The sequence below is a fragment of the Buteo buteo genome, chromosome Z (assembly GCF_964188355.1).
Source record: "Buteo buteo chromosome Z, bButBut1.hap1.1, whole genome shotgun sequence".
Lineage (NCBI taxonomy): Eukaryota > Metazoa > Chordata > Aves > Accipitriformes > Accipitridae > Buteo > Buteo buteo.
The window spans coordinates 38,185,238-38,211,072 of NC_134204.1; the positions used below are offsets into that span (position 1 = coordinate 38,185,238).

The window sequence follows — 25,835 nt, forward strand, 5'->3', positions numbered from 1 at the left end:
GGCGTGCCCCCTGAACTTGTCTCTACTGCTACGGCTTGCCACCTGAACAGAAAATGCACCGAGCACCGATCGGGTAATGAGAATCCCCTACAAAGCGAGCAGCCTTGTCCGGGCTGACGGCTGAAAGGACCCACCGAAGCCCCTTTCTGACATTTTCTTTTGTGGTGCAAACCACCACCTGAGAGAAGCCCCAGCCGGGGCGCAGCCCGGCGCCAACCGGGGACGGCACCCCACGGATCCTTAACCCTCACCCCGCTGCCTGGCTAGCGGGGTCCCCCGGGCTGGCCCCCTCTGCCTCACGCACACCCTCTGCCTCCCCGCCGCGGGGCCCAGGCAGGCAGGCAGGCAGGCAGGCAGGTGCCCGGGCCGAGGCGGCGCAGGCGGCCGAGCGCCGCGCTCTCCCTGTCGCAGCACGCCGGCCCCCGCCGTCCGCCGCCCGCGGGCGCCCCCAGGCCGCAGCAGCGACTCCGGGCGCGCTGCGCGCCCGCTCGCCTGCCCCGCCACCGCCTCCTTTCGGGGCGGGCCCTGGACCCGCCTGTAGGCGTTTGCGGGGGAGAAAGTAACATGGTGGCCGCGTCGTCCCCAGACAGGAGCGGCGGCGGGTCCGGTGGCTCCTGAGGAGGCGGCGGGCGCGGAGAAAAGCTCCAGGCCGGGAGCGCCGCCACCCTTGGGGCGGACGAGGGGCGCCCGGTGGCGGCTGTTGGCGGGGCGAGCCGGCGGCAGGTGAGCGGCCGCGGGAGGGAAGGGAGGCAGGGAGGGCGCCTGACAGGCGGGGAGCGGGCGCTGGACCTGGCGCCTCGTCCGCCTTCCACCGCCCCCTCCTCGGGGCGCGGCAGGAAGCCGGCACTCCGGCGGGGGGGACCCCTCTCCTCCCCCGGCCCCTTCCCTCTCCCACCTCGGGAGGAAACCTCCCTCCTCGCCGGAGAGGGAAGGACGCTCGGCGCGTTCCCCTGGTGCCCAGTCGGTCCCCGGGAAGGGCTCCTTCCTGCCCTGCCCTGCCCTACCCTGCCCTGCCCTGCCCCGGCAGAGCTTCCGCGCTGGGGCTAGCCCTTACCCGGCACCGCGCGGGGCCGGCAGGGCGGAGGCGGTTTCTGGGCTTTTTTAGTTTTAGTTATTATCGTGATCGTTGTTAAATTCCCTGCTCCTGTCCTCCGCGGCCATTCCTCGGGGAGCGCTGGGCTCTCCGGGCGGCGCTCGGCCTGCCGCGGCCGGAGAGGGGCGGCGCAGGTGGCAGGCGCTGCAGGTGAGTCCCCGGGCAGCTCCCTCCTTGATTTCTCCATTTTTCTCTCCCTTTCTGTGCCCCGGCTCCTCCCCTAGGCTGCGGCGTCAGCGGCTTTAACCCTTGCGGGGGACGGAGGCGAGGCGAGGCGAGGCGAGCTCCTGGGCAGCGCTCGGGCGGCGCCGAGCGCCCCGGGCGCCTCGTGCGCTGTGCCCGCAGTGAAGCGTTAGCGCTTCTGGGCTGTCGGGGCTTACTGTGTGTCGAAACGGAGACGGTGGACGAGGGCGTCGTGGCTGTTGGAAGGATGTTTGAATAGCAGGGGTCGTCCCTCCCCTCCCTGCCCCGCAGCCCTGTGATAAAGGCACCATTCGCAATAGTCATGCTACGTTTTGGAAGCTGATTGGATCAGTAGGATGTTATAAAACTTGAAGTTTAGTCCTGCACATTTTAAAAAAAGAGGGAAAAACTAGAGCCATAACTTTTAATCAGCCTGCACTATCATCCAGGGATGTCTGATGTGTCTTTGCTGCATGACCGGATAATCTGTGTAGCAACAGGATCTGGTGATATGCTGGGGCCTTCATATGTCAAATAGGGAAAAAATATTTACAGAAGCTGTCACAAGCTTTAAATGTGATGTAAGCTGATTAGCTGTGCTGTTAATGCCAAACACGATTGATCTCCTGAAGTGTCCAAGCACAACTTAACATACTGTTCACGCTGCAATCTCAGAAAGGATGCAAAACTGAACAAAATTCTTTACATCTAAATTAAATGCCTGTTCTATACCAGTCTTTTTAATGCAATTTTCTCTTTTGCTGTTAAGATCCAGCATGTTGCAAACACAGACTTGTGCTGATTTCAAACTTAATGCCTGTGGCTAAACTTTTAGACCTGCATGAGGGCTCAGCTTGTAAACAAACAGGACATTTGATCTTCTTTCTTTTTTTTCTGTAGGCTGTGTTAGTGTGAATTCTGGTGACTTCTGTAGTATTTTCTTGGCTTATTGTTTTGTATTTAACAAAGCTAAATCTTAGCCTGCACGTGGACATGTTAGTAAAAAGAAAATTATTTGCTCTTGGTTGCTTTTGTTGGCTATTTTTTTTGTGTAGACTAAAGACAAAGTTAGTAAAAGTTTTTGCTTCACTCTTTTTAAGGTAGCATGTTGGAAGTTAAGGCAGCAAACGTTCTCTGTGTTCTTGGGGAAAAAAATAATGATAGACTGCAAATTACTTCATACCTGTTTGGAAAATGAAAGGATTTTTATTTGTATTTTTTTGTGAAAAGCAGTTATGACCAAACTTAAGTGACTTACCAGACTAGCATATATATTTCAAATGCTTGGCGCAAAGGACGCAAGCTAAAAAAAATCAAACCTGTTAGATAGCTTGAGAATGCCTTTATTATAAATGTGACTCTAAGTCTTTTTTGAGAATTTTTTAAAATAATTGGCTGAAAGGCTGCTTTTTACAATTCCAGTGGATATGAAATGCTAATAATGCATTCTGTCTTGAGTGGTGCAATTAAAGAGTTCAGCAGAAACCAGAAATGTAAGTATTGGCTTGCCTACATGACTTCGGACTTCTGTGTTAAAACGAGTACTAGCACACATAGAAACTTATTATTCCTAAATTCTCAAAAATTGGATTAAGAAAGAATTCTTATAAATTAAGGTGCGCATTTTCTTAAATACTTATGGATAACTATGTCCTGATTCTGTCTGGGATATTGTTAATTTTCTTTCTAGTAGCTGGTATAGTCATGTTTTGGATTTAGGATGAGAAAAATGTTGATAACACACTGATGTTTTCAGTTGTTGCAAGCAGTGTTTATACTACGTCAAGGATTTTTCAGCTTCTCATGCCCAGCCAGCAAGAAGGCTGGAGGGGCACAAGAAATTGGGAGGGGACACAGCCAGGGCAGCTGACCCAAACTGGCCAAAGGGATATTCTGTATGATGTGATGTCATGTCCAGTATATAAACTGGAGGGACCTGGCCTTGGGGGCGGATTGCTCCTCAGGAACTGACTGGGCATTGGTCGGTGAGTGGTGAGCAATTGTATTGTGCATCGCTTGTTTTGTATATTACATTTCTATTATTATTATTGTTGTTGTCATTTTATTATTGTTGTTATTATCATTATGATTATTATTTTCTTCGTTTCTGTCCTATTAAACTATTCTTATCTCAACCCATGAGTTTTACTTTTTTTTTCCCCAATTCTTTCCCCCTATCCCACTGGGTAGGGGGGAGTGAGCGATTGGCTGTGTGGTGCTTAGTTGCTGGCTGGGGTTAAACCACGACAAAGTATAATGTTACATTTGGCTGTTCCTTCTTAGGTTAAGGTTGGGCTCTCTATTATAGCCCAAAGTAAACGTAATGAGAACTTCTCGGACCATGTCTTACATGTTTGTTTTCTTGTTTGAAGATTGTGGGGGGGATTTCTTTCCGATCAACTTTTGTATTGTTTTGAATGAAAACCATCTAACTTAAGCAAATTTGGCATATCCAAATGGTGGTATGGATAACATCCCTCTTACTCAACATGTATGAATTCTCATTTGGAGTAGCAGTGCTACATATTGTTGAAATGTAGTGCTTGAAATGGTATCTTTTTAAGCTTTGTTCTTTCTTAAGTCTGCCTTCGACCAGCAGAGAATTTAATTTGGAATTCAACCTCGATATGCTTTAAGGACAAATAAGTTCCAGTGTTAGCCTTGATGCATGTGTTTGGGTTTGTTTAAAAATACAGTAGGAAAAAAGTTTCGGCAGAATGAGGTAGGTAAGGTGTATTGCCAAAGCTGTAAGAGGAAGATAAGATAGTCTTTCGACTGTTATGTAAGATCAGATGTCTTATTTGTTAAGCTTTCAGATAAATTTTAATGGCAGCCATAGGCATAGAGCAGTATGTGTAAAGACTAGCATCTTTGGTGGTCTTCTTACTGCTTTCATGTAGCAGTGTCTCCTTTCCTGACTGACTTCGCTTTCTGGCTGAAATAACAACAAAAAGCACCTGTAGCCTCTAAATGTGGCATCTTTTTGTTTAAAGGTAGCTTGCACTGTAGAAATCAATGTGGTGGAACCTTTTTTTTTCCTGTGCTTGCTGGTCGTGCCAAGGTATGGATTACCCACCTTCAACATGCTGCTTTCTTGAGTAATATTCAAGATACTGAAGATCTTGGTGTAGGTGACCTCTAAAATAGTTCGTGGCAATCATAGTCATAGTTATTAAATGGCTTCCCATGTGACTTGCCAGATAGTTGTCCATTACCGCTTATTCAAATCTGTAAAATGAGAATCAGTTTGCTGTACTGTGCAGCATGAGACCTGCTGTCCTCCTGTAGGGCTTCAGACTATAAACTGAAGTCTTTCGAACTTTTTATCTACTTTTGAGCTTCTGTCTTACTACAAAAATCATCCCTCTGCCAAAATTGTTGCCCTCATTTATGTAGAAATTCTGCTGCTTCTTTCCCACTGGATGAAAAAGTAGTGTTATTGGAAATACTCCACCCCCATGATGATAATGAGAGTGCTTTCTTTTTGCAGATTTGTGGAGATAAAGGCTCACAACTCTGCAAATGATTGTTAGAAGCGAAGTGAGTTTCTGGACTACAACATAGGTTCTGGTAGAGTGTGGCGGTTTCGTGTTCAGTTATTCTTGTGACAGCATCTGTCACAAAATGTGTGCATACAGACTTATTTATGCTAACGTTTCAGGAATATGGTTACATTGTGCTATGCATTCCAAGCTGGAATAGAGCAGAAAGTTTTATCTTGGTTTATACCTCACTCTAGTCCTTTCTTTCTGCTTACAGGCTCTCCAAGGCTATAAATGTGGTCCTGATGCTTACTGTTTGCTTTGGCAGACAGGAAACTTGAAAGCAGTTTTCAGAATAGCAAAGATTATAATGATGTTCTGTTTATGCATGTGACTCTTTGTTCTAACTTTTTTTTTTTTTTTTGAAGAGCAGCAAACTCAAGACTGTTGATGCAGGGAACAGTAAAAATGTACCCATGACTTCTTGCCTAAAAGGTTGGCTTGCATGTCATTAAACATCCCATTTGCTTTGTTTCAGTTAAGTGCAGTGAGCCAGTTTTGCCTTATTCTGCTTTCATCTTCACATTTTGTGACACTTCAGTTCCTTTCCTTTACTTTCAAAAACCTCTCTAAAGAGACTTGATGCTTTTCAAGCATCAACCAAGAGCCTGTGTTTTTCTGTCTAAAAGATGTTAAAAATAGTGTAAATCAGGGATTGACTTGCAAATTAAGTTGTTCAGTTCTGGCAGCAAAAGCTAAGTTTACAATTACAAGTCTCCAAAGTAGTAGAAGCTTTCTTCCTGTTGAAATGAAAGTGTTTTCCAGTGGTGAATGGGTTGCAGCTCCACTACAAAACTTAGCCATTTTTCACCAGACTGGCAAAGAGCCCCATGTTTTTGCTTTTTCTCTGAACCTACACATTTCAGTGATAGATTTTGCCTTTATAATTAATTAATTACAGCCTTTGATCAGTAATGCTTGAAGTGAAGTCTAACCACTGATGCATTCTTCAGTGCTCCTCTTCTCCTTTGCAAGTCTTTCATGTTGAGGCATTGTGTGGCTAGTGAAAGCAAGACTTTTTTTTTTTTTTCTTTTTTTTTTTTTTCCTTACCCCTGTTGGGCAACCCAGTGTTGCTATTCCTGGTGTCACATAACAGGGCTCCAGCCTTCTTTGTTATTCTCTGGGGAAGAAACTGTACTCTCACCCAGATAAGAAACCTGACGTAGGTAGATGTCTTGTGAGTAAGATATCCTGCAGCCATGTCTATATAATGTGTAAACTATATCTTTCTGCTTTAAGAAGGGATAAAAGTGGGGCCGAAGTTGGGAGAAAGAGAACCACAACTAGAGAGCAGCTACCTAGGAGCAGCACATGAAGAAAAAGAAGTTCAAGCACTTAATATTTCAGGAAAAGCAAGAAATCAAGGCAGCTATAGCTATATAGTTAAGCCCTGAAGCTTCTACAGGATATCTATCTTGGTCTAAGAGAAAGTTATAGAAAGGAAAAATAAGATAAACTGCTGTGTCACAGCAACAGGTTATTCACTTGGTTACTGTAACCATTGAATGGGTCTATTGCAAAATATGAAAACCGGTGTGGCCAGTTCTCAACAGTTAATCAGCCAACCACCCTTGGAAGTAATAGAAGCAGCTCGCCTAGACGAGGGAGTCTTTTGTACCTATGCTTTCATTGTTTTCTTGACACTTGAGTTTTCCCAGTAACATTTTAAGTAATGAATGAGCCAACCCTAATGAGAATGTAAACTGCTGGGTATCTAGATGTAAGTGGCAGAAAATTGTTGTGTTTGAAGGTAATATGAACTTAAGTACACCGAGGTTTGTTTTTTGTTGAAGGCATAGGCAATATTTTTTGCAGGTTGCCTTAAAACAAATCGTAAAAAATAAGCTGTGTGTTTGCCAGAGGAAATACTTTCAAGGAGGTGTATAGCCTGAGAAGTGTTTGTTGTATGTAAAATGTGTGTCTTGTACCTGTTAAGCTTCTGAAACCACCAGAGATGTGACTGAAGAGGGATATTGACAGAAACTAAGTTTAGCCTGGGGAGACCCATCTTTCTCAGCTCCCTTCTTCCCCTGTTATCCACCACTTACTTTTTAGGGGGAATTCTCAATGAAAGCCTGACTTCAGGTGCTCTCAGTTATCATTTGAAGCTTCTCTTCCACTTCCTATAGAAGGAACCTGGGAAAGCTAACCATGTGAGGTTAAGTTTAGTTTTCTGAATAGGTCTCACAAATATCTATGAGCAAAATTTGGATTTGGTAGGAGGAGGAAGAGTACAAGTCGTTTTCTTATAGGGTAAGTCATGAACCACTGTGATGTATGGATGTGGTTTGTTAATGAATGGGAGCAGTATGCCTCTTATTGGTCACATCCAGGTTTGTTTTCAGTTCTGACTATTAAAGGGTAAGCAGGACATAAAAGAGAAAACTTTCTAACTGCATAAACATGTTACTGTTTTCTCAAAGCTGTGATGAAACCAGAAAAAATCAAGTCTACATGTCTCCTGTACAATGTTTACTTGACTCAAAGTGAATTCTTGCAGTTAGAATCATCAGTGAAAGACTTGAGTTTCTTCTGACCTTAAATTCTTGCATAACCTTGGGGATGCATCTTACTTAGCTTTTTTTTTTTTTTTTTTTTAGTTATGCCTCAGGCTTTAAGTAGTAATTCTCCCTGTCTAGGACTGTTTATGTTTTGTTACCTGTATAAAGTATAAGTGTATCACTAAAGTTTTCCAATACTAATAAACTATGTAGGAAAACTTGCAGTTGTAGTAGTATAAGAAAATCACGAGTCATAAATAGAATAGACTTTGCAAATGAAAAATTGCTTTTGCTGGTGGTGGTGTATTTACACAGTGGCGTATGCCAGAATACCTGTATGTCTCTGAAGAGCAGCGTTCTTTTGTGCACTCCTGGCTGTGCTGGTAAAGTTCTAGGAATAAACCAAACCTACATTATGCATAATAAAAGAAGGAGTATGTTGTTCAAGATTGGGTAGAACATATGTAGAAAGTTTGCCTTTGAAAAAAGGCACAGTATGTGACCCATGCTTTCTTAAAAAGGCAGTGTCATTTCAGACTCTGATGTATATACTTTGTTGCATTTCTGCTTTGAACGTTTTTTTGTTTTGTAGGCATCTTCTTGGTAAGATAATTACATGTGAAAGCCTTAAGTTCCTTTGGGTTATGATGACTCATACACCGTGAATGTAATGACTAATGTGACATTTCAGTTTATTTAAAAAAAAACAGAACAAATCTTGCACAAAGACATTTACAGCTTTTTCATCTTCGTTCTGTGAGATTCAGATGTACAGTGTATGCACTGTTAATCTCAAAACCTCTCCTTCTTAGTCTCTTTGATCTAACTGATTCTGCTAGGGAAAAAAAATCCTATTAAATAAGTCACTCCTCTAATTTTAAACTGTTTTCCTAGCTGTATTAATAGCCAGATGATGCACAAATCTGAGAAGGGAAACTGCTTTGAGCCTCAAGTGCGTAATTGTCTCTTGCACCTTTTTAAAAATCTTATCTTTAACTGGCATGCTTGCTGGATTGAACATCTGCATTGAAATACTTTGCATTTGAGTTATCCAGGTTGGTAAGTGCAAAACTATCTTATATCACTCCGTTTGTATCCCTACTCTTTTTGTCTGTATGGAGTATTGATGCTGCCCTAGACCTGTGAAAAAATGACAGAGGATGAAGAAAAAAAAAAAAAAGTAAAGATTTAAAATTGTATGGTATAGGGCTGTGTAATGCCTTTTCTTTTGAGCAGGGGCTGAAATGCTGGTAGCCCACCTCTCAGATAAATCCTCTGACTATGTAACTGTGGTCTCACCTGCCTCTTCCCAGAGCCAGTAGTGTGTTAAAAGATCACAGTGGAGCAGTGTCAGTAGAGGAGAATGAGGATGTTCCACTACTGTATACTTGGGAGCAGATTGTGAGGGCTGGCTTTTTTTTTTTTTTTTTTTTTTTTTTTTTTTTTTTTTCCAAAGGAAGAAATTGTGAATTCCACTCTACCCTGTGCAGAGAAATTAATGTAGGGGTCTCAAATGTTTTGTGCTTGCCACAGAGACTGAGCATTGAGTAGAGTGATGGGACTGTGTTGTTGTGTAAGACGAATGGGAACAAATCTTGGGAAAGGATGTCTGAATTTCCAAACAGTTTGGAAAAAGCTGAGATCAGCCCTCTAAGAAAAATTGAATTAATCTGTTCCTAGACAGTTAAATTAGAAATAGAAATGCTAACAGTTGTGAATTATATCCACAAAAGTCATAGCCTGCTTTAGGAAACCGGATTTTTCATTTCTACTGATATTACTAAATGAATAAAAACATTATGTATCAAAATATTTGTATCAAAAAATACATAAAAACAGGCATGAAGAGTATTTTAAATAGAAGGACAAGTGTGTGTGTTAAATTATGACAGAAACGGATGTTGCAAATAATAAAAGGGTAATAACAATAACATGAAGGGCAGAACAATATGAAACAGTAAATCAACATTGCTTTATGCATTGCTTTCTTTTTGCACAAGAGAAAATATGACTGTATACTTAAATTTGCTTTCAGAATCTGTCCTGGTTTCAGCTGGGATAGAGTTAATTTTCTTTCTAGTAGCTGTTATAGTGTTATGTTTTAGGTTCAGTATGAGAAAAATGTTCATAACACACTGATGTTTTCAGTTGTTGCTAAGTAGTGTTTATACTAAGTCAAGGATTTTTCAGCTTCTCATGCCCAGCCGGCAAGAAGGCTGGAGGAGCACAAGAAGTTGGGAGGGGACACAGCCAGGACAGCTGACCCCAACTGGCCAAAGGGGTATTCCATACCGTGTGACACCATGTCCAGTATAGAAACGGGGGAGTTGGCCTGGGGGGCGGATTGATGCTCAGGAACTAACTGGACATCGTTTGGCGAGTGGTGAGCAATTGCATTGTGCATGATTTGTTTTCTGTATTACAATTCTTTTATTACTATTATTGTCATTTTATTATTGTTGTTATTATCTTCTTCCTTTCTGTCCTATTAACTCAACCCATGCATTTTACTTTTTTTTGTTTTTCCCCAATTCCCTCCCCTATCCCACTGAGGAGGGGGAGGGGGGGTGAGCAAGCAGCTACATGGTGCTTAGCTGCTGGCTGGGGTTAAACCATGACAGAATCCTACCATAGCTAAGTTTTAGGCTCTCTGAAGGGATATTTCTCCAGATTTTTAGGCAAGTGTGTTGGAGGCTGCTAGTAATATTGGCTGAAATTTTACAAAAGATAACCTTTCTTACCTTCTCTCTTGTTTTTATTTTAAGTAAGCAGGTATACTCTGGGCAATGATCTGGCTTAAGCACTTCTTTTACTGTTTAAAATCTGTATAGTTCATCCCAGAAAAACAAGTTTCCTGTAAGAGTTTTGTCTGAGAACTCCACCAGTGTGTTGAGTAATACAGTATAGATATTTTGAGTGTTAGATGATAGTATTATGAGAAGGATCAAAGTATGTGTAATGTCAGACTTCACATTTACTTGCCATCTGGTGAGTGATAAGGCTTCACGACAGAGAATCTCAGGCTTGCTATCCTTTGACAGCTTTTTTTAGTGTTGGGGGAAAGTATTGATACATTTGTCTGTGTAAGTAGTACCTTTCTAGTATGTTATCTTTTGTGATTATTTTCTTCAGAAGTTCATATAATACACATGATTTTAATATTGTAATGATCTCATATTTGACGTACATTCAGAAGACTGAAATACAGGCTTAGATGGATGCAGATACTCAGTTCTCCTGAATATGTATATTCAGGAATACAAGTGAGCACAGCAGGAAGCAAATGTTGATAACCAAGGGCTTTTAAGGGGTGCAAACATAGTTTCTTTACACTTACTGCAGAATTCAGAGGTGTCATGGCTTAACCTAAGCCTGCAGCTGAGCCCCATGCAGCTGCTTGCTCCCTTCCCCCCAGTGGGATGGGGAGAGAATCAGAGGAGTAAAAATGAGAAAACTGGTGGGCTGAGATACAAGACAGGGTTGAATCTGTGTAAGCACTGCTTAGCAGTAACAAAAACATCCCTGAATTATGAACACTGTTGCCAGCACAAATCCAAAACATATCCTCCTACCAGCTACTGTGAAGAAAATTAACTCTATTGCAGCCAAAACCAGCACAAGAGGAAAGAAAGATTTCTTGGTTTTGTGATGAGTTTCTGTGTAAAAATCAGATGTTCTGATTGTCTTAGAAGTGATTGAAAATTTTAATAGAAAAGAAACAAGAAAATACAAGTTAGATTTCCACAGGATGACAACATTTTCTTGTCTGTGGATAAAAATTAACTTTGTCAGTACAAACTTAAGCAATATTTTAATGTTTATTCTGGAGCAAGAGTTGTAGTCATAATGAAGAGTTTGAATCACTTTACCTGTATGCTTTCGCAGATACACAGTCCATTTGATGACTTTTATTTGTGAATGCTTTTTGATTTCTGTACTTTAAATGTTGAGATAGCTTTGCTATCCTTTAGGTGGCTTTGGTCCATTTTGTCCTGGCTTTTGGAGTTGTGACTGGACTGGAGTGTGGTTGCATGGGTCCTCTTGTGAATATTCCCTAAAATAAATTAGAAGAGACATGGGAGGCAATCATTGATAGTTACTGCACTTTCTTAGATTGCTATGATCCATTTCTCGATTAGCCTTTATCTAGGATTTAGATCCTAAGCAAAGAGCTTGTCTTTAGAAAGTTTTGCTAAAACATTTGACAATACAGAAAACCCTTAGGAAAGTCGAGGGCATAAATTTTCAGGAACCATACTCCTGCTTAAGCTTATTACACATGATTTATGTTTGTGGTAACTTCATTGCGAGGTGACCTGCAGAGTGAGTGGTGTAGAGAGGCTACTTGGAGCCCCTATGGGTTAGCCTACACTCTTTCTGCATTTGCTGCAGATGTGCTAACGCAAACCCTCACTGCAAAAATGTGCTGCAAATCAAGATCGTGGTATGCCTGGTGCAGCATAAAGAGCAAAAAGACAGTTCTTCCTGTAAGATTCTCACTGCCACAGCATAAGACCAAAAGCATGAATATTCTAACCGCTGTCAAGCGTGTGGTTTGGAGTTTTTTAAGCCATCTTGGCAAAAGAGAGTTTCTTAATGAGGAGCTGGCAAGAGGATTAAAAGACAGGCTTCTGAAGTGTTAATAAGCTCCTGCCAAGCTTGAAAAACAGCCGAGAAGGAATGAAAATGCTGACATGAAACCAAGTGATTTGAGGCTGGTGTCGTAGGACAACCAGAAATGGGAGTCATCTTCTTGATAGCCAGGAAAGGTGTTCAGTGGGGTGGGGATAGGCTGTGAGGCTCTGAAAGTGTTGATAGAGTAGCCTGTGTTTGATGTGATAAAGCTGTCAATGGAGAGACCTACAGAGAAGAAAGACATCGTCCTGCAGTGTTTTTTTTTCGTGAAAGATAAAAATGAGTAAAATCATGTTCCTCAAAACCAGTGAATGTGTTTTCCACTCGGGATTTGTGGAGCCCTTAGGAGACGTTTTCAAGTGGCATATGGCCGATTGTATTGTAGGCAGCTAAGAAAAATGAAATCAAAGCATGATTGTGTGATCTGGCAAATCTCTGTCCCTGGGGATTCTGGCAAAATAATTTCAAAGCTAATACTTAACTATTTCAATGCTTTGTAGAGAGAGCAACAAGAAAGAGAATGTCTCAAACTCTTAAAGCTTACTTTGAGTAACCTCTTAGGTGGATTTGGAACAGAACATCTTTTCTTCTCTCCTTGGACCTCTCAAAACCAAAACATAGTCTGGCCTTACCCCACCAAGAATGGGCACCAAAAAAACTACAAAAAGCAATCTAGGAGAGTTGGGCTCCCAGAAGGCACTTAACCACTAGACTATTGTCTCCTGACTTTTTCTTCACTGTTTTATTTTTGTTTCAGGCTACTATATTTGGTTCTGTTCCAACAGAGTTTCCAATTACAGAAAGAGTTCTCTAACAAAGAATGTTTCCAGGGCTGCAGATGTTTCACTCATTACATAATACTGAGCATGGCTAACCTTTAAAGCTTGCAACTGGGGCAGTAAGTGCCTTTTATAAAGTACTTCCCTTGCTCTGAGAACTATTATTATTATTATTTTAATTTTTCTCTCTTGGACTGTTTTGTTTGCAGCATCTGGAGTAGTTGCCATCTTCTGTTATGTGAAAAAACAATCTGGGTACAACACTGATAAAACAAGATTAAACTGGCTTAATAAATGAGTATAGCTGGACTGCTTGCTGATTATCATTCTTCCCATCTCACATCTTTTCCATTTCTGTTTTCTGTCCTTGGCAATAGAACTTAATTTACTGGTACCAAACTTGCATTCATTGATTCCAGCTGCTTTTCCTCAAGACTCTGGAGGTCACTTCAGAATTTGTTTTTTGGCCTCAGATGTCTGTAACCACTCCAATTTTTATACCATTGAACAACTTGAAATTACTGTACAAAAGGAAAACTTGAACTGGTGAACATGGCAGAGATAGTCTGGATAGCCTAGAGTTTGGTTTTTTCTCTTTTTCTTTTTTTCTTCACTTAGAATTTTTCTGAGGGGCATTTTCATACTCCTGAGCATCCTGGATTACAGGGCCCATTAACCTAGTGATATTTTCAGTCATTTAGAATTTGTAAGTAGCTGCCACAAAACTTTGCTTCTGAAAGCTTTGTTATGTTTGATACAAGCATTTATATCATAACATCATTGCCCCACTGTTTTGTAGCAATGGTAACTGGTTTTGCTGAGAATCAGAAAAAAATCAGACTAAAAGCACAGTTCTGCTTCCTAAGACAAAATCTTAAATTGTTAGTAGTTTGCTTTTGTGTCTTCTTTGAATAATTGCAATTTATTAAATATAAAGCTGTAAATTTGTTACTAGTTTCCTCCCTTCCTTTGATAATTTTTGCTCCAGCAATCCAAGGCATCACATGCAGGACAGGAAAACATAGAAAATGCAAGGAAAATTCAGGGTAATGGAGAATAATAATATATTTTGTTTAAGGGCAAAAATTATTTTAAAATGTTCTCCATTTGTTTCTAAAACAGGTCTGAAAAGCTGTAAGACTTGTCAGTAACAAAATTGATGCTGAAGTGGCAAACTGTATATGCCTTACAAAACCAGAGAGTTATTGCTATGTAATTATCACTTATTATGATACTGGATTTGCAAAAGTCAGTTCATTTCCTCACCACCCCTTCTTCATATGAAGCACACTATTGCATTGTTTGAAAGCCCACAGTTTGAAATTGAAAAGGAAAACTAAGTTGGAAGAATACAGACACCTGTTTCCCATTATATCAATTATGTATTTGTTAGTGGCTCTCATGAAAATGTCAGTTACACATCCCCAAAGAGAGATACCAAGTATCTGTCTTAGTCAAGTTTTAAAGAATTATGGATGTCTTTAGCCATCATAGAAGTTATAGTTAAAATTGTGAAAAAGATCTTTTCATTTCCCATCTGTGGTGTTTTAGCCCTTGGTCTTTGATTTTTAAATATGACTGCTAATGTGATGTTGAGATTTTTTTATTTACTCAATTTATAAAATACAGTTTGTTTTTCAGCATTAACTGTAGAGCTGTGTTTGATATTTCAGGAGCTTAAAGCAGAAGTGATTTTGTTCTCAAAACATTCATAGTTTGCAGAACTCTGGTGCTCTGAAAACTGTTTTTTGTATAGTGGGGGAAAAAAAAGCAACTGTTTCATCAAATTGTTTCTATGCTTGGTGCCTTTGCTTCTGTAGGAGTTTCTTACCTGAGGTGATTTGATGAGATATTTCTTCTCCTTTCCTACTGTAGTGCCCTGATCTGTTTGGAAGGCTTTAGGAAACTTTCCCACCAAGCTGATTACATTCATTTTATGCGTGATTTTTGTGTTCAGGTGCTGTCAGAAAATGATCTGGTACACAAACAGCTAGTACAGAGTCAATGTATTTTTCTTTGAGTATGTGCAAATTTGCAACAATTTAGCTATATGACACAAAAAGCCAGTTTAGATTATTTGCAGTACTGGACCTTGATAGAACTTGTTTTCTGGATGAAGTTCAACTAACTGATAAAAGCCATCCTATAGGAATACTTCATTAAGTGTAATTGGCAAGCCTTTTATCTTTCACCTCGTCCTTATTTTTCACAATGTTACAGACTTCTTCACGATAATCAGCTTGTAGCTTGTAACCTGTTTCAGTTGTGCAACCATTACATTCTCAAATGTTTGCTTGAAAACTGCTATGAAGGAATGGCCCTGTATTTGCATAGGTGCATGTTCAGACCCAGGCGTGGGTGACATCCAGCCATTCTTGTTCCACAGCTGGTTGTGTTAAGACAGGTAGAAGGTGGGCATTGCGTGTCTGCAAAGTTATTTTTGCAACTCTAGTTTTTCTAGTACTTGTGTGATTTAGTCAAGTGACTGTAACTGTTATTTCATGTCATAATTTATGACAATGTGATATGCATTCTGAAAAAGAAAGCCTTTAAACGTGTGTCTAGGGATTCTTTTCCTCTTGTTACTGACTGACTGTGACTAATAATCTGTGGACTACTTTTATTTCTGTTTTAATGTTGTTCAGTGCTAATGGTATGCTTGAAGTAATATTGCCTTACATTGTCTTTTGTTGTGGTGTGTGTATATATATGTGTATGTATGCATTCATAGTACATTCTTACACATAGTAAAATGTGCTTTGTAGAACTCATATATAGACACATCCACGTAACTTCCCTATGTGTTGCTAATGTCATCTTAAGTGTTTGACAACCTCCTTGGTTCATCTGAACTTGTTTAACATTGTTGAATAGTCTAGTTTATAATGTTCCATTCTGTAATAATTTTAAATCATCTGTGATGCATATGCAAGGTCTGATTTCTGTTGTCCCGCATGCACTGAACTGAAATGCATAAACTGGAGTTGCACACTTAACTGAGTAGAAATGGGGTTGCTTAAAAGTGACTATGGTACAGACAGGCAGACTGCTGTGAGTAATTAATAGTGAAGATATGCTAGAATGGACAAGCAAGTGGAGTGCAAGCTCTTTGGGAACCCTGTGTGTGTACTCCAGTATGTTCTGGTTATTAAATAGTAACATTGGTGACTGTGTATGCTGCTTACAATTAAGCCCGTGTGGGTATGTATGTGTGCTGCTTACAATTAAGCCCGTGTGGGTATGTATGTATGCTAGAATCATATCTGTATTTTATGTTTAAAAAGAACAGTCTAAAGTTTCAGTTGCCAAGTATAGTCTATGATTGCATGGATTGCATTGCTCATTGCTTTTCAAAGTGTTCAAAGCTTTTCAAAGCTTCCATGTCTTGAAATCCAGTTAAACAAAGACAAAATTTGAGACAATTAGAACAAAAGCAATCATTCTGATGTATTGAATACAGTTAACATTGAGAACCACCTTCACTGTGTTCTTTCTGTTGGTATGGAATACAACTAGGAAATAGTTTAAAAAAAAAAAAAAGCTGAAGAAAGCACTGTTGTTGATGCATTTCCACGAATGGGAAGTTTGAAAAAACAGTATTCTTAGTATTAGTACTTACCATTATATCCAACAGTAGTTTCAATCATTTAGCATTTGTATTTAGATTTGGGTTTTACAAACAGTACTAGAGACAAAACTTGAGTGTCCAGATCCTCACTGCTGGTCAAACTTGCTAAGTTGAGGCCTTCAGGTTCTACGTTCTCCTATCCCAAGTGACTAAACTTTATTGTTCTGATTTAAGATAACCAGTTTCTGAAAAAAAATGTCTTTTTTAATCAGTGTCATCAGTTTCTTCACACCAGCTTTGCCATGCGTTTATCTTCACACTGTTGCAAAATACTGTGTAAAGATTTTTTTACCAAGGCCTGTAGTGACACGATAAGGGGCAACAGTTTTAAACTGAAAGAGGGTAGGTTTAGATTGGACATAAATAAGGAAGACATTATGATGAGGGTGGTGGGGCACTGCGACAGGTTGCCCAGGGAAGTTGTGGGTGTCTCATCCCTGAAAGTGTTCAAGGCCAGGTGGGACAGGGTTTTGAGCAACCTGATTTAGTGGAAGATGGCCCTACGCATGGCAAGGGGGTTGGACTAGATGATCTTTAAAAGTCTCTTCCAATCCAAACCCTTCTGTGATTCTGGTATTTGAAATGTGTGCAGAAAGCAGGGGGGCAAGCTGAAGGCTTAATGCAACATAGCTGTATCTCTTCGCTGTGTATGACAGTGATTTAGCTTCTTCAAACATGTCTTTAAAGGCATTTACAAATTTGTTTTATTTTCTTTCCATTTTCAGTTTTAAGGAATAGCTGATACTGCTTTACCTGAAGAAGTATGCTGTTTTGCTGGTTACCTTTTAACTATCTAGCATGTGTGCTTGTTAGGTAATGCTTTTAATGTGAATTGGGGACATTTCCAAAGTCACTCATTGAAAGACATTCTGCACTGGTTGCTGTGGTATAAAATTAAGATATAACAAGCATCAGTGAAGATTCTTTTATACAAGGGGGAAACAAATTGTTCTTTCTGTCCTTTCACCAATAAAGTTATTTAAACTCAGCAGAAGATAAAAGAATGGTCTGTGTGAATAAAGAATCAGATCTCTCCTTTCTCTACCACAGCAAGGAATGTTTCTTTCTGAATTTTCAGAAAGGTAGACAAACTTTGCCTACCCTTTCTCTCTTCTCATTAGTTCATTGGAAATAATACAGAAGTTGTATGTATAAAGACTCGGTCGCATAGCTTATAAGTTCAGCACTGGGGATTGAGGTGCCTGTGGTAGTCTTTGTGTTGTCTGTGAAGTTTTGCCTAGTGCAGTGGTTGAAAAACATAGTAATACTTCTCTCTTACTCAGACTGTAGCCAGTAAATTTTCCAAGTGTTGCAGATGACCTCCTGACACGCTGTCTCGTATCCATCCAGTAGAGTCTTTGTCTTTTAGTTTAGCAAATCCAATGTCTTCCCCTATCTTTAGGCCAGTTTATTTTAGGAATAAATTTCAGAGCAGAACGCATATACATTTTTCTTTTAATTCCTTTACTGCCAATAGCCAAGTATAATTCACTTGCAAAACTAAGCATTTGTGTACAAGTCCTGAGTTGTATTTGACATCTACCTTGCTTAAAAATCCTAACTGTGCAGGCTGTTTACAAAATAGATGTTTCAGCCACAGCGCACAGGAACTGCTGAAGTTATTCTTCAGTCTGGAATAAAACTTATTTCCTATGCAGTCTGGTTACAAAAACATTTTCAGTTATGAGGAAAGTATCCCATCTTGTCTAAGTTCTTCAATCGTCTGTGTATGCATGCTGTAGGCGTCACACAGCAAGTACTTTGTAAGTTGTAGTTTCCACATGTAGTTTTTGGGCACTCTCAGTATCTGGAGGAAGATGCAAGTGAGTTGAATAAATAGCAATTTCTGTGTTAGCCATTAATCACTTGCAAAAATACCTTTATAATTTCTGTTCTTTGACCATCAGTTAACCAGTATTTTCAGTTAAATAGATTTCTGGACTATGATTACATTGAAAATAGGCTAAAAAAGCTTTTTACAGCTTTATTTGTGATTCCTGGTCAAGAATATCTCAGTTCTTAATCTTCATGTGGGTAGTGAAGGAAAAGGTCGCTGATTGTAAAAAAGAGTTCGTCTTTCTTATAAAGTCTTGTTAAAAAGCCATCTGCTTTTTCAAGTGAGCATTGTATAAGATAATACAGTTACTTCACTGCTACTTACTGGAGTGTACATTTCTTCAGTTGCAGGGAGGTTGTGTTTTGTCTATAAAACTGACTGCCATCTCTCTGATGTTAGGCTTTTACTGATCTGATTTCATTTCTTTCTAATGGACACTTGCTTAGGGCAGAATTTTGAAACTAGTGAGATTTTTGTAAACAAAGTTCAAGTCTATTTCAGACTTTTGCTATGTAAAAAAAACTTGAGAAGAACTTTTTACATTCAATTTGTGTATAGTATGTCATGAGTTTTCTTTGCAGGTAGTAGAGTGCTCAGTGATGAGGAAAGAAGATGCTTTTAAGACTTTACCGGGTAAAGTTATGCTAGTTGGCCTCCTGAGCTTTATGCTGATTTTTTCTTGCGAAGATGTAAGATCAGCACTCCAGTTAGGAGTGAAACGAAAAAACCTTTGATATCCACACACGCTCTTGACATAAATTTATTTTATTCTTTGTGTGCATTGAGATACCAGTACTTGTACCTCTTCTTTCCAGAAGTTGAAAGGAACAAGCAATTACTCAAGGATTTGCCTGCACATAAGCCTTAAAAACAACTACCTCTGAACCCATTCTGTGGGTGGTTATTCTTCCTCTGGAGTTAGCATGTACACACAGGTTTCCAAGAATACCTTCTCCTTAGTAGTGTCAGATGTAATTATGGCATTTGTATGTAAGTTATCAGATTGGCATTTGTGACAAACCCTTCCCCTTGGTTGCTGCTGTATGCAGGTTTTATGTTTTCTTTAAGTCCCCTTGCGAAAAACTGCATTTACCTGTACCATGTGTTTCTAGAATTAGGCTGGCTTTCCAATCCAATTTTAGAGGATAATTCAACACTTGACATATTTTTAAGATTAGGACAGACCTGTACTTAGAATTCTAGACTTGCATAATTTTATCACAGGTTCAAAGGGAGATGGCATAAATTATGCCATGACTTTTTAGGAATGAAAGACTTTAATTAAAAGCTCTTCTGTGAAAATGGTCTTTTGTCTCTACTAGGATGACAGTTCCTGGAAAGTGGAGGACAATGTTTTATTTTCTCCACTACTACTTTTTGAGGAGGTCTAAACTGTGCCTTAGAGGTTGGTTCAGAAGTGCCCCAGTTTCTTTGATTCAACATGGTAGGCCCATGTGGTATTGGGACAGCATTGTATAGTGATGGCAGTTTGGTCCAGAAAAAAAGATGGCTGCAAAAGTTCTGTTGATAGGCCAGAAAGGGGACTGTAGTTGGAATAGTGTGCTAGACTTAAATGGCTCTGTTGCTTGTGGTTTCTGACTTGGTGCTATATCTGCTCTGCACAACATTATTTGGCAAATTAGTTATGCTGATGTCCAAAGTGTGTTTAAAATGCTTTCTGAAATACTTGAAAACTTTTAAGACTATACGCGCTGCCTGCCAGATCATCTTCCTAGTGTCCTTTCCAAGAGCCTTTTTCAGAAATGAAGGAGGTGGCCTAAACATTTGACAAGGTTAATGGATCTTGCATCTCAGATGCTATTTTCAGACCAGATTTTTCTTTCAGTGAATACTATCTTCAACTGAAACACTGAAATGAAAGGCTGAAATCATACTCTCTGACTTTCTAAAAAGACAAAAAAAAATTGCACATCATGCATGTTTTCTCCTAGCAACTTTCTAACATTTAGTAGTATTAGAAAATAAATGAAAATTCCTAGGATATTAAAGTTTTAGCATACTAATTGTGCTGGTATTCCTTTTTGCTGCATCTATGTCTTTACTTTAGATGAGCAGACAAGCACTTTTCTGTAATTCCACCCTTGGGAAATGAAGTAGTGCTCACCGTACTTACATTGTGAATTCTAAGCAAATGTTATTTTCACTACAAACAACTGGTGCAGTGGTAAAGCAAATGATGTCATTAATGAATTTAAATGGAGGAGTCTTGGGAAAAGAGTTGTGGATCTAACAATGTTAAGATAAATATTTTCTATTACTCAGAGTATGACAGGTAGCTGAAGCAGATTTCCACAAATGAGTATGTGTTAGAGAAGTCGTCTTCTTCTGTGTTTTGCAGGTAATGCAGGAGAAGACTTTTTTATATCTAAAGAATAGGAGTTCTCAGCTGTCGCAATCTCTGTAAATGAAGACTGAGAACTTCAAATTAGTGATTGCCATTTTGGAATTTAAAAGCTTTTAACTGTTATAAAAGCAACATAGCTATGAAATAAAATACAAATACAATACTTATTTACATTGTCACTTTTACTTCGTTGTACCTGATTATAACTTGCTCACATATTTTTGTATCTTTGCAAGAACAACTCTTGTTGTGGTTCAGCTAACTGTAAATAGAGGAAATAGCAGTCTAGCTATATTGAAAGAAAAATCTAACTGGTGTTTTAGACAGCAGCCAATAAACTACAGTGATTTCTAATAACGTATTTTTTTAATAATTGTTCAAAAATCATAGAAGAGATCTTTAGAATGGAAAACTTTTCCCCAAGGCACTTTCACTAGAAAATCTCTCCTTAAGAAAGGGCTATGGCCTAATAGGAAGCTAATAGTTGAGTTGCTATATTTTTGATAGAACATTATGGAAGAATTGTAAAATTATATTTTGGTTGTGAGAAAGGCTGTTGTCTTTTTAGAGAGGTCAACCTTAAATGGACTGTGGGAGAGGAGAATACTTTGCTGTATTTCTGGCACTTAGCAGTGAAAAGAATTTATTTCGTTTGCTCCTGTGTATTTTTGCTAAATGGATCTCTTGACTTAGACTAGTCGTACTAAGTGTGTTTAAGTGTTGCCTGTGCAGGCTGGTTTTGTTTTTCATCTACAAAGCTAATTGCTTCTAGTGGGAATTCCTTTTAGAAAAGCATGGGGATTTTAAAAGTACATCTTTTATTCTGAAGACTTTTTTTGGTTTTTTTTTAATTTAAAAAATAATTTTGGTCCTAAACTGCTCATAGCAAACTTTCCTATTGTGACCTATGAGTGAATTGGAAAACTAACTTCACTTAAGTAATTTCTCCATAGTCCTTATGGATCTGTATGGACTTGGAGGTTTGTAATTCCTCAAAGAGTATTGCTCATGTTCTTAAAACAGAATTCCCAATTTTTGTTTTCAGTTTGACTGTAACTGAAGTATCTTTGTAGACTTAAAAAAAAAAAATCTTCCATGAGACTTGTATGTTGGGTTTTTTTCAATATATCCTGCATTTTCATCATCCAACACCAAGGTGACAGTTTTTATTTTTAGAATTTTTTTTGTATTTGGGTTTTGTCCTGCAAGGGAATGGGGTGTTACAATAAAAATCCCAATGTTGAGTTTTCCTATTAGTCTTGTGAAGTACAGAAACCTACTCATAGGAAACTGACAGAGGAGGGTATCTCTTGAAATTATGGTGGGGAAAACTTGCCATGATAAAACTTACAATAGAAGGTCTCTTAGAAGAATGTTTGTTCTCTTTTCTTGTTGTTCCCACCAAGAGCAGAGGTGTGCATACTTATTCCTGTGTGACGTATCACAAAATAGTGGAAAATGGCAGTGGATTCATCTTGTTCCTCCACAAATCATGTTTATTTTTTTCTTGCAGTTCAGAAGGCAAAGTATCCTTGGACTAACTGAATTTGCTGTTTCCTTGTGTTTTGGTGTCTATCTGCAAATTTATAGTTTAGTGTCTATTTGTATTTATAAAGCTATTGCATTAAAGAAGATAACAATGGCTTAATTAAGAGCTATTACTTTAAGGTCTCTTTTGAGAGATCATGTTGCTTTAAATCTTTCTGAAATTGGAGAATAAATTCTTGAAGAGCTGAGTTGTACTGCTTAGTTGAAACCTTACTTCTCTTATCCTTGTGGAAAAGGAAGGGAACTGTTTTGAGAGGCTCGGAACATTTTGAAAAACTCGCTAAACGTTGTGCTGACATAGGAGGCTTGTGTGCCAAGTTTCTCAGCTGAATTGTCTGGTGACTCTGACTTTTGCCTGCCACATATTACAGGGTTTCTGTGAAATAAAACATAGCCATGGCTAAGAGAAAAATATATAATCATAGATATAAGTGTATGCTCCGTAGCAACCAATTGCTACAGTTTTATTGATCCCTACTTGTAAAAATTTGGGAATGGATTATCTTCTTTTGTATTCTAACCTTCAAAATCTTACTATTCAAGTTTTCAGGTCTTTTTAATTTTTTTCTCCCTCCATTTACCCAGGAAACCTAAATTTTCACTTTAAAACACATTCAAGGATAACATTAGTGGAATTCCAGGAACTACAGCTGTGATTAAAAGTACAAACTGTTGTGAGGTTTCTGACATTGTATGCTGTTATTGTTACTGTTTTATTTCCTGCTCAGTGTGCTAAAACTAAATGTGGGCAACGATTTTAATGTTACGTTGAGAGAACATGATTTTGAGCTGTGTGAACATGTAGCAGGTAATAAAAGGCTGGATCATTTAACAAAGGTTTTGTTTTTTAAAGGAAACATCTATATGATGCCAACCGTTTTGCTGTTTTCAGCAGCTTGTTCCAGTAATTTGGTTTCATGTATGTGAAGTGCAAACAGCACTTTCCAGATTACATGATGTTCTGGCTCAGGACTTTCCTTTAAGGGGAGCAGGGAGAGGTTTGTTTATTTGTTTATTTATTAATTTATTTTTATAATTCTGTGAACAAGTCCAAGCATCTGCAAGGCAAACTGAAACATCTTAGACTTAACAATTTTATGATTAATCCAGTCCAAGTCAGTGCTGCTGCTGAAAGGGGTGTACTGCTGCTGCTTTTATGCTGACACAGTGAATCATTGGAGAACTGCTCTGGTTGAACACTCAACAGACTCTGCCAGGTTAGCGTTCAGCCAGAGCAATTCCTTGTTCTAGTTCACTACATGGTTGCACAAACTATAGTTCTGGACAAAAGTGAAGGTGGGAATGAGCAGTGGCAGTATGAGGAGGGACCTTTTAACGGAAGCACCAATTTATATAAGATTAAGTTGAAGCCATTACTCCTGCATTTCATATTGACTTGCTTATCTGTAAAGGGCTTTATGACCAATTTCATGTTGTTTATGACAGCAAGAAGGGTAAACTGCTGCAAGTTCTGTAGCTGACAGTGATTCAGAAGCTTCACAAGTAGCTACGGCTTTGGAGTAATTTTGTTACTCTTCAGGAGACCTAGGCATCAAACCCTGACAAATTGAATAAATCTTTTATTGTTCCTGTTGATATGGCATCCATATATTTTAGGCCTGAAAACTCAGTCATGTGAGTAGCTGTCCCATGGCTTTGCCTTTTCAGGGGAGCCAAACACTTCTCTGTCTCTTCCCAGGATCTCTGTTTATGGATTGCCCTACAAGAGCTGTTAGCCAAAGTGTTTAGAGAACCCTGAAGTGATGTTGTGAAAAGCATTGTGGAAAAATATTGCAGAAGAGAAGAGTCTTTTAAAGGTTATAGGCACTCTTCTTTCAGGTTTGAAAGGATTTGAAAAGTTGTCATTTCGGTGTTAGAAAATAAAAATTGAGTTAGTTGGAGTGTAGAGGTACTACAAATTTGCATGAAGTTACCTCCCCTCCCCTCCCTACTTTAATCTCATGCTGCAGTGCCTTGCAATATAGTGGTTGGCACCTAAGTTGCATAAAGTTATGCTAAGATTTCTTAGTAAGCATGTAGCATGAATAACTGATTCTTCCTTCAGCTGAGTACTCAGAACGCTTTTGATGACAAGTTTTAGAAGTTTTTGTGAAGTGTGAAGATGGAAAATACCTTTTCAGTATCATTTCAGTAAGAAAGAGCAGGATAAGAACAGGAGGAGAAACTAGGTTGCAGGGAACAGGATTATACTGTCTCTGCCAAACCACCTTTCTGTTAGCAGAGGCCAATATTTTTGCAGTTATCAGACTAGGACATTCTAAATGCAAGAAACTTTTCAATTTTGGTGCACTTACTATTTGGTACTACCCATGGATCACTACTCCTTGGTAGGTGGGACCTTAGCAATTGTAGCAGTCTTGTTTTCAAAGATGGGAACCAGACTTCCATTCTTGGTTAGCTTTCTAGATGGGATCCCCAGAGATCTGGTGATGGAAACACAGGGATCTAAAAGAAGGTGGTCCCTAGCTCCCTGAAGCGGTATAACAGTATTCAGGTTTATTGCTTTGCAACTAATGTTTAAATAACACTAAACTTTTAAAAAGATTGGTATTTCATGAGATCACGTACTTGAAATTGTACTTGTGATATTTGAGCATAGTCTGTCAGCTAGTTTTGTTCTTAATAGAACCTTGGGTTTCACAGCTTTAAAATCATACACTTAGTGAACATCGCTGGTGTTGGAAGAACAACTCTTTCCAGATCTGGAATGTGCAGTGAAGCAGTGATGTGTACTGCCTGATCAGCTGATGAAATGTGGGTTTGGATGTGTGATTTTTGTAAACGACTTCCAGATGTTACAGTTGCCAGCCGAATGTCTCAAGACTGCACTGTTAGGTCTTGATTATGAAACAAAATGGATGAAATGTGCAGAAGATAAACTAGTGAGCCTGTACTTCGAATTGTTCTCTCTCAAAAACCCCAAAAACGCAGCACAATTCTGCAGTCAAATTACTCACTAAGCAATGGCAGAAAAATACAGATGCTTTTAGTGCATTAATTTATAGCCTGTGAAGAGCTTCAGTGGTCTGATAGCTAATGCCAAGCAATTTTCTGTGTAGCTGCTGTGTTAGGAGCTCCGAGTTCTTATTTCTCACTTAAACTTCCTTGTGCTAAAACATGACTGTTACGGTGCTAGAACTGAAATCCAGTTACTGACAATACTACCTTTTTGAGCCGCAGAAATCAAAGTTTGTTTTGGAGTTTCCCTAGAATTTTCATGAAATATCTATATAGGAGGTATATTTTTTATTTGCAAAAATTTCTTTAAAGGTTTTAAATCCTCATACTTGTTGAGGGAAGGGGTTTAGCTTGAAAGCAGAGTGTTTGATTTCTCTCTCTTTATTTTCCCCAGGAAGTACTGACATAACCATGATAGAAGACAAAGGTCCACGAGTGGCTGACTATTTTGTAGTGGCAGGGCTCACTGATACAGATACTGCAACCCTCCTGGACCAAGAAATAAGCCGACAGGAAACAAAGTCAACTGGGCCAAAGGCTCCAATTACTGATATTGCTGTGATAATTAAATCAGCTGGTGAAACTGTCCCAGAGGGATACACCTGTGTTGAAGCCACCCCTACAGCCCTTCAAGCCAACTTAAACTATGGAAGTCTAAAAAGTCCTGAACTTTTTCTTTGCTACAAGAGAGGCCGGGACAAACCACCTCTTACTGACATCGGGTGAGATTTCTATGACAGTTCA

General features: G+C 39.3%; 1 protein-coding gene across 6 annotated transcripts in view; it reads left to right on the plus strand.

Annotated features, from left to right (window-relative positions):
• Window positions 1-547: 547 nt before the first annotated feature.
• The window catches only part of DENND4C (DENN domain containing 4C), a 79,052-nt gene continuing 53,764 nt past the window's right edge, over window positions 548-25,835 (plus strand). For all 6 annotated transcript variants that reach the window (XR_012649019.1, XR_012649020.1, XM_075020764.1 and 3 more), the window contains exons 1-2: window positions 548-723; window positions 25,486-25,813. Coding sequence is in view for 4 of the 6 variants with exons in the window: in XM_075020764.1 (XP_074876865.1) it covers window positions 25,503-25,813 (311 nt within the window). In the remaining 2 variants the exon portion in view is untranslated. The remainder of the gene's footprint in view (window positions 724-25,485; window positions 25,814-25,835) is intronic.